The 9,387-nt window shown below is 39.3% G+C and overlaps 1 protein-coding gene across 2 annotated transcripts; it reads right to left on the bottom strand.

Annotated features, from left to right (window-relative positions):
- Positions 1-5,326: 5,326 nt before the first annotated feature.
- On the bottom strand, positions 5,327-6,884 carry LOC147621750 (glutathione S-transferase U22-like). 2 transcript variants are annotated; one of them, XM_086823592.1, is made up of 3 exons: positions 6,515-6,884; positions 6,052-6,416; positions 5,327-5,855 (listed from the first exon to the last, which is right to left on the bottom strand). In XM_086823592.1, exons 1-3 carry the CDS (start codon positions 6,789-6,791, stop codon positions 5,457-5,459), a joined length of 1,041 nt encoding a protein of 346 aa, XP_086679718.1. In that variant the 5' UTR covers positions 6,792-6,884; the 3' UTR covers positions 5,327-5,456. The 2 variants fall into 2 exon arrangements, with proteins under 2 accessions (XP_086679718.1, XP_086679719.1); XM_086823593.1 differs by having other exon boundaries at positions 6,052-6,413.
- Positions 6,885-9,387: the final 2,503 nt, after the last annotated feature.

Genomic DNA, 9,387 nt, shown 5'->3' with positions numbered 1-9,387 from the left:
ACCTTTCGGTGGTTCCTTAGGCCCTTGCATAGACCTTCGCCTTGTTCTTTGCCTCATTCTTTGCCTCACTATTACTCTCTATTTCAGTGTAAAACTAATCTCAGTGAGAAACTTACCCATGGGGATTTGGCACTAATACAACAGATTACCAAACATGCTATGCCGATCCCACATGAGAGATCTTGTGCTAAGCGAGGGTCAAGCTATATATATATATCCCCTACACCCAATTGTATTGAACTCTAGATCTTGGTGTAGTTTTCTCATTCATTCAAATAACTTTAATGAAGGTGAAGAGCTCCTCAATCTAATGAAACACACTAGCATTAATTCTTTTATTGCTCCCCTCCCTAAAACATAATAAAGCCTTTGATTGGATGTTCCGGCATGGGTGGGTAGAAGCTTGGGATACACACCATTACCTTCTCCTCCATAATAGCTCCTAGAGGAAGACGTACATGCACTTCATGATTTCTTTATAACTAAAACCACCACCACCTTTCGATGATATAGACATAAGAGAGACAAAGAAGAGGACAAAACCTACCCAGTGTTTAGTCCCATAGCATCTTATTTATCTAGTATGCATGATCTTTTAGTCAAGGAGACCAGCTTGATGCAAGAGAGCTTGGGCAGTTGATTCAACCAAATCCATCTGGTCGAATGTGGCAAGAAACTCAAGGCTAGCCAACCCATTGCTTGTTTATTTGCCTAGAATATGCATCGTCAAATATATGATCACCCATGCTTACAAATGATGGAAGCAAGAGCATTTAGTACAGTCACGGGGCAACTATGAGTCAATCCATGCAGACACTGATGGTGGCTAGGTTCTAGTGGATGCTTACAAATGATGGAAGTGAGAGCATTTAGTAGAGTCAAGGGGAAGTGAGGAGATCCACGTGGACACTGATGGTGGCTAGGGTCTAGTGGACAACTTTGCTATCTGGCCTAAAGGGTGCCATTCCTTGCCATATACAAATATGCTGACATCTATAGGGCATCCCCATGGCACCTTTAGATTGACCCCTTGTACGTGTTGAGACTCTCAATAGACAAAGACACTTTATTCTCGCCACAATGCATAGCTTGTTTATCAGCCCTATATTATTTTTTCTTGTGTGGCTTTTGCATGAATTTATTTTTTTCCCCATGCTTGGATGCTGAGAGGTTTTTTCTTGGAAAATGGACATCCTCTGCCCTTAGCCCCAATATCACTTTACATTATATTTTGGTGTATATTCTAACAAATTTGCAGGATAATGTAGGGATTAGGAAAGGATATGGTTAGCATAACTCCATGTGTATACCACTTATAAAGTAGGGGCCCTCCAGCTATTCTTGATCGATAGTCTAATAAGTGACTAGTTGGTACATAAAACATTATATATCTTGCAAAGAGGGTTTACAAAGTCTTGTGCCCATGAGCACAAGACATGACCCTAAACTAGATGGTGCCATCGGTTCTTCCGGAAGGATAACTAGCATAACCATTAACTACATGGGACTTGACAAGTTCTCCCTTGACCTCGAGATCACAACATGCTCAAGGCCCATCAAAAAAGAGGTTGTCAGTACTAGCATGGAAGCTAATGCCCATTTGGCACCCTAGGGTAAATGGTTAATGTGACATGCTACTTGGAGATTCACATAGGGTTTAGGGTTAAGGATCATGTGACTATGCCTCATGTGACAACCTTTAAATAATATCTTACCAAGGAAAGAGTTTGTCAAGGCCCTTATCACCCTTCCTTTCCCTCTTTAATGCGGGCTTACCATGGGCTTCCGTAGCCCCTAGGGTGGACCCATGCCCCGTTTTACATGGTTGTTATTTTAATTAGTGTATCAACATTATTTCCATAGTATTCCAATTTACCCATACATATGCCCAAGTTATTATAGATCCCTTTTCTTATGAAAATGCTTGCTTCTTATGGTGGTTGACGAGTCCCTCTTCCTCCAATGCATTACTAAAGATCTCTATAGTTACCCTGATGTTACATGTAATGTGGAAGTTTGTTTTAATTTAATGCTAAGTACATAGATATTCATGCAAAACATACTACTAACAAGAGAGAGAAGAGACGTGAAAGTACACAATAGTAGACAAGAGATGTGAAACCCTAATTCATTGTATACACTGCCAATAGATGCTATATATATGATAATGATCATATGTATACACTAATATCTAATTTGGTATGTTGTACGAAAAAGGTTACTCTCAAGTTATCTCGCACATGTGCATGGTGCTAACGTAAACAAAATACATCTATCCTTTTGATTCACAACTTCTTTGGCAATCCACATCTACTTGAAGTCTTTCCAACTTTCCTACTCTTGGCTCTATATATTTGGCTCCAAATTTCCTAGTCTTAGCTCTATATATTTGGCTTAAATGGATGATTTTGAGAATGGTAACTTATGCACATATATTCTTGCATATTATTATATACATAAGAACTAGATACGCCATGTAGGCTGCATCAGTTAGTGGGAGGTTCACACCATCATAGGCTACTTACATACGCTCCTCTTGTATGAACATGATGCTTCTACTTTCATCTCTTATAGTTGTGCACAATAATGTAGGTGACCAAGTATACTTCTAATAAATCCTATAACCAAGGGTGGTTGTTGGCTAACCTTGAATGTTTGGCTAAATTTTCCCATAAGGTGTCTTCTCTTGCCATGAACATCATCGTGTGTCATTCTAGATGTTGAGCTCTAATTGTATATGGCATCCATGGTTTCTTGGGTATATCCTTATCGAGATGGCACGTTGATTGATGAAGTGATCTCCAATAATTATTTACACATGAGCTTTGGCTTCAATGAACGATTAACTATATAGATGATATCTTCATGTTAATAGAACATTCTATAATGGATGCACAACATTGAGAGGACTTTGCTTTATCTCCTTGGGGGTCGAGAGAGGGTTATTGGGGAGAGTCCAATGTGGATGAAAATCAAAAAATTTATTGACACTATGGGTAGGTGAGTTAACATTGGGGGGGTGAGAAGGTAATAATCTAGTGATTAGAGGATAGGGACGTGGTATGTTAAACCCAACATATATGCCAAAGAAGACAAAGTTTCAAGGTGAGAAATAAACAATATTCACATATATGTTGTAGCTTTCCTTTCTTCCATTCATGAGTCTTTGGCACATTGTAGAAACAAAGGTAGTAGCTTTTGTTATGGATTAGAGCTTAGAAAAGAGAATACACAATCCAACAATAGTTGCAACTTGCATATTTATGAAGCTAATCATGGTATGTGGAAATAATGAGACATTATGTTGTGACATGAACTCCACCGGCGGGGAGGGGGGAGGGGGCACTAAAAAATATGTAAGGTAGCACGTGAGTTCAATAGAAGGGGTTTTTTTTTGTGGAGTTATAGAAAAATTACATACATAAGGGGATTTTAACTAAAATCGTGAAAATCTTGGTACCAAAGGGGTACTTTTATTGTAAAAAGTGTTATAGAAGGAGTGTTTTTAAAAATAAAAAATCTGTAAAAGTAGGGGATTTTTTTAATACCCCTTGAATGCATGTGCTACATAGGGGGTTAATAGAGTGACTCCCTCCCCCCTCCGAGGACATGAACAACAACGTAGATTTATGAAGTTGATCCTTTACGTTATAATAATGAGGTATTATGTTGCGACATGAACATAGGCCCAATGGATGGGGTGAATGATGCATGGCTAATTGTTGGCTAAGCCAACATCGCTTGATGATTGTTGCAAATTAGCCATCGAATTGGAGGATAACATGCTTGAGTTACCACAACCTAATTATGCTAAATCTTTCACCTATGATAGGTATGTCACATTTGTGAGCCAAACAAGCATGACAACTTGGGGAAGACAATGACCTTAGATGAGTTAAGTAGTGTGCTTCTAGATAAGATAAAGCTAAAGGAGGTGAAGGATATATCCCTAATGAGAGTTGGTATGGTGCTAAATATGTCGACAAAATCACACGAGAATTAAGTGTCCTCAATTGATGCCTCACCCATTGATGTACTACATGCATTGTATGCAACTTGGGAACCATGATACAAGTATGTGTAGGTACCCATATCAGAAAAAACAACTACAAATATATCAAGTACCTTAGCTTCCTTCTACACGGCAATACTTAGCTTGGAGAGAATCATCAACTTTACCGGCTGTGAAAAGCTTGGAGAGAGGACATTCTTAATGAGCAAGTGAAAACCTTTACTTGTAATTTTGTACATGCCAAAGATTATTGTGAATATATTGGACTAAGTTTTTTAATGTGTGTGAGCGAGTGTTTGGCTTTTAATTATTACTTTATGATAACTTCCTCACTTTCATATAATGTACATATATTAAATGTAATCTCACATGTATTATTTTTTTGGAAAGTATATATTATATTATAAAAGGGCTATTACATCATGGCCATCCTTTCATCTCTCAATGGATTGAATATTGTGCAGTTTGTCTGGTTTTGAAATCATCAGATGTATATGGGTAACTTTTGAAGATCAAAGGAATCTCACATATATTATTATTCAAAGTATGAATGAGCTTTTTTAACTCATTATTTTCTAAAGTTATTGCTCAGGTGGTGTCAATCAGGCTCAAAGAAAGGGTTTAGAAGAGGATTTGATTACACAATTACATGTAGTTGGTGTTCCAGTCTTCGAAGTCCCGGCGACAACGGCTTGCCCGGGCACGTTCCACGAGCGGCTGCAGCTTCGGAATTTTTGCGAGTGCGACGCTCTTCTTTGCATAAGATAGTGATTCATGTATAAAAAAGGCTTTATCAAAAAATCACTACTTCTATACTCATTGTAATGTTTCAAACATGAGAAATTAATTTTGTGCATGAAGAGGCTTTAACATGTAATAAAATTGATATTTTAAAACTCATATTTATGTGTTATACATGAGAATTAAGTCTTGTATAGGAAAAAGCTCTCGCGTAACAAAACACGTTATAAGACAATGAGCAACTTTAGCGCCTGTGAAAAGCTTGGAGAGAGGACATTCTTAATGAACAAGTGATAAGCTTTACTTGTAATTTTGTACATGCCAAAGATTATTGTGAATATATTTGACTAAGTTCTTTAATGTGTGTGAGCGGATTACTTTATGATAACTTCCTCACTTTCATATAATGTACATATATTAAATGTAAGCTCACATGTATTATTTTTTTGGAAAGTATATATTATATTATAAAAGGGTTATTACATCATGACCATCCTTTCATCTCTCAATGGACTGAATACTGAGTTTGTCTGGTCTTGAAATCATCAGATGTATATGGGTAACTTTTGAAGATCAAAGGAATCTCACATATATTATTATTCAAAGTATGAATGAGCTTTTTTAACGCATTATTTTCTAAAGTTATTGCTCAGGTGTCAATCAGGCTCAAAGAAAGGGTTTAGAAGAGGATTTGATTACACAATTACATGTAGTTGGTGTTCCAGTCTTCGAAGTCCCGGCGACAACGGCTTGCCCGGGCACGTTCCACGAGCGGCTGCAGCTTCGGAATGGTCTTCTTTACGCTGAGCTCTTGTGCGACGGCCTCCATCCATGCATGGAGGCATGGGCACTTGTTGGGGCCAGGGATCTTGAAGGTGGAGATCACCTCCAACACCCTCAGCCACTGCAGAAAGCCCACGAAAGTGATATCCATGAGGCCCATGTGATCGCCGTGGAAAAGATGCCCCTGCCCCCGTGCTCCTGCATCATGGGCCATTTTCAGGGCACCCTCTATGTGAAACAAGTGCCGGATGGTCTTATCGATTGCTATGCGCTGCTTCTCTCCATCGGTCACCAGAATGTCGTGGGCGTCCGGGCAAAACTGTGTCATCATCATGCATTTATGATCAGATCAGCGATGCATGTCACGGCCACGGTACTACCACAACTAATTCCTTAATTACACAACGCAGCAGCTGCTGCAGCACTACACAGATATATAATATATTCATACTCGTACTCGCACACATCATATTGATCGCACATGCATGCAGCCAGCCAAAATATTGATCATTCACCTGAGTATCCACAAAGTCCGACCAAAATCGAGCCTGCGCGCGATCCCACGCTGAGGCCGGCATGAGATCGCCTCTCGTACCAGGATGGGAGGCTGGCCATTGCTCGTCAATGTACTCTACGATGATACGAGACTCGGCCAAGGCCTTGCCGTTGTGGATCAAGACCGGTATCTTCTTGTGGACGGGGTTCGATGTGATCACCTCAGGGCTGAAGCTCCTCAGCACCTCCTCCACATACTCGAATTCCAGCCCCTTTTCGTGCAGCGCTAGTAACACGCGCATGCCGAATGGGCTTGCCCACGTAGTTAGCACCCTCAATCGATCTTTGGTTGCAGCTTCCTCGTCCTGCCCGGGCGCAGCTGCTGCTGCCAATTACGACAAGCAAATGTATTCGACACACTTATATAAGTACTGTAATAACAAACAGATTTTCTACACGTAAAAACAGCGACAGCTCGCTTACATTCTCTGTACTGCTGCGGCAGCAACGTCCCATTAAATGGCGGCGCTGAGACGCAGCTGCGGACTGCGTCGCGCCTGGTTGTACGAGGTAATGTACTGTGGAGGTTCGAAGGAGCGCACTGGCGATTCAGCAGCTGCTTAAACACGGCCATCTCCGCACACGATCTCGTGCCTAATCTCGTCATGGATGTTGGGTACTGAGGAAGCTCTAGTCTTGTCCTGCCAGACGGTTGAAGAAGCAAGAGTTGCAAGCTAGCAGAAGCAGCGTAGTGTGCCATCCTCTCCTATATACTAGTGCCCTCTCGAGACTAGTGTCTCTGTGATCTCTCTTTCACACACACTCACACTCACTCTCTCTCAATCTCTCTCGCTCACTCACACTCTACTACAACTGCCCGGTTGATCAGTTGCGGTATATATACACCTCTTGGCGGAGCAGCGCGTTTGAAAGAATTTCCGTAATATAATATAATAATATATTATATTATTTTACACAATTTATCCGTAAAGAAATATAATAATATGGGGCTATTTTCTATGACGACTCTCTTTTTAAATCGTAACGTATTTTCAGCACCTAACTTGGAATATTGAGCTAGACGTAAAAGATGGTTTATTAGAGAAACCCATGCACTCTATTACACAATTCATCGCTACTTAAACACATAATAATAATAATAATATGGGGCTATTTTGTCGTGAAACATTCCTCAACCAGCCTTCCTTGGAATTCAAAATTCAAGGCCTACAAAGGCGTACAACTTGACATGGAAATCCTTCCGAAAGTCTTTTAAAGTTTGGTTGGGCTTTGGAGTCCACTAAAAGCTTGAAATTTCAGCACTCACCCCGTGTTTCTTCAACTTTTGGTAGGACCACATCGTTTGAATACCTTGGTCTCTTCAAGTGAAATCCATTATTGAGAATACCTTGGACCGCATTCAAAGGCCTAGAGAATACCTTGGCCTCTTCAAGTGAAATCCATTATTGAGAATACCTTGGACCGCATTCAAAGGCCTAGAGAATACCTTGGCCTTCTTTCTTTTATTTGTAAAGATAGGTTTGGATTAAAGTTTAAAATTTGTAGGTTCAAAATTTGAGCAATGCTCTCACATTTCTTTTATTTGCCGTAGGACCACCGTGAATCTTTGAGCTATTCTTTCACATTTCATTGTCCAATATCCTCTATTATCTATGATTGCTTTGACAACAAGCCTTACTAGGATAGGGTTATGATGACTTATCTAACAAAGCAAAATTATTTAGTGGCGAGTCTTGTGAAGGATATGCTTTATTCCTTGCCATATGGATAATTCTCAAAAAGAAGAATGAGATGGAAGAAAATCATGTATTTGATTACATTACATGTAGTTGGTGTTCTAATCTTCGAAGTTGCCCGTGACAACAGCTTGCTTGGACATGTTCCACGAGCGGCTATAGCTACAGATCAATGGTCTTCTTTACACTGCGCTCTTGTGAGATGGCCATGCATGCAGGCATGGGCACTTCTTGGAGCGAGGGATCTTGAAGAAGGAGATCACCTCCAACACCCTCAGCCCACCGCGGGCTTGCGGAAGTGATATCCATATGATTACTTATCCAAATAATTTCTATAGAAGATGGATGAGCACATCGAGGAAATGTGGCCAACAGGGATTTCACTGACGTAAACGAGAACATGTGAACATGTTAATAACATAAAAAATCTTGTGATCACATGTTATATTCAGGGCCTAAAAAAATTACCTTTGTCGGGCATAAAAAATCTTCTTAGGTGGCCACTAACCTGCTATTATGTGAAGATGGTAATATGAGAACATGTGAATAGCTTATTCCCATGTGTAGCCAAGCTTTTAAGGGGTTCCCAAATGGCAAGTGACCTGTTATTTTGTGAACGGTAACATGAGAACATGTGAATAACTTGTTCACATGTATTATTATCACAAAAAATCTTGTGATCACGTGAATATTAAATCCTTGGTGGCCAAGCTTCTAGGAAGAGCCTAGACATTTAAGACTTGGATTGGGTATGGATGATGTTAATCCTTTTGGAATCAAGAGCACCTCATATAGTATATGGCCAGTGGTACTGTCAAGGCTAAAATGAGACATTCTCGAGATAATCAATGAAAAAGCAAAGTCACCTAGTAAAGGGAAAGTAAGAAAGACCACGACGAGGTGGGAGTTATGAGCTCCTTTTTATCCTATTATCTAGAGTGTCTAGAAATGATTAATTTGTTTATGATTACTTAAGAAAATCTTAGGGCACAAATTTTAATTAAAGGAGAATTAAAGATGGCCAAAAAACACTTCACAAGAAGGTAGAAATGGAAGATGTTGTAAAGAGGCTTAAGATTAAAAGATATTATTATTTATCTCATGCACTTTGAATCAAGTTTAAGTGAATATGAACCTACAAAGGACAAGTATACATCTTGGATGTTGACTTCAAGAAAATGTATAATGATTTATGTGATGAGTGGGCAAGGACTAAACTCAATAAGGCAAAGAAGTCAATTTATTTGCCTTAAATATTCAATTTCTTTACCTTTAATAGTTATTTTTAAGGTGATCAACAATAAATTCAAGGAGGTACACAATACATTTTATGCAAGAGTCATGCCATGGGAGGTATGTGAGGTGGGTGAGTAATTCCAAGGATCGTTCTAAACAAACGACTGGTTAGAGGCTTATGACACATTTTCATAGCTCAAAATTTATGAAAGCATACAATACACCCCGCATGGTATTATTAAGTTATACCAATATATTTATATAAATATAATAGCTACTTACATGTTTACTTAATGATTACATAGCCATGCTTACATGTTTATTTAATGATTTTGCCTTGGAGCACATAAAGTATCCTCCAAT

Source organism: Cibotium barometz, chromosome 29 (assembly GCF_041138505.1).
Source record: "Cibotium barometz isolate CiBa-2024 chromosome 29, ASM4113850v1, whole genome shotgun sequence".
NCBI classification, from domain to species: Eukaryota; Viridiplantae; Streptophyta; class Polypodiopsida; order Cyatheales; family Cibotiaceae; genus Cibotium; species Cibotium barometz.
Note: the sequence above shows the minus strand (reverse complement) of the source record. Positions and strands in the feature narration are given on the sequence as shown.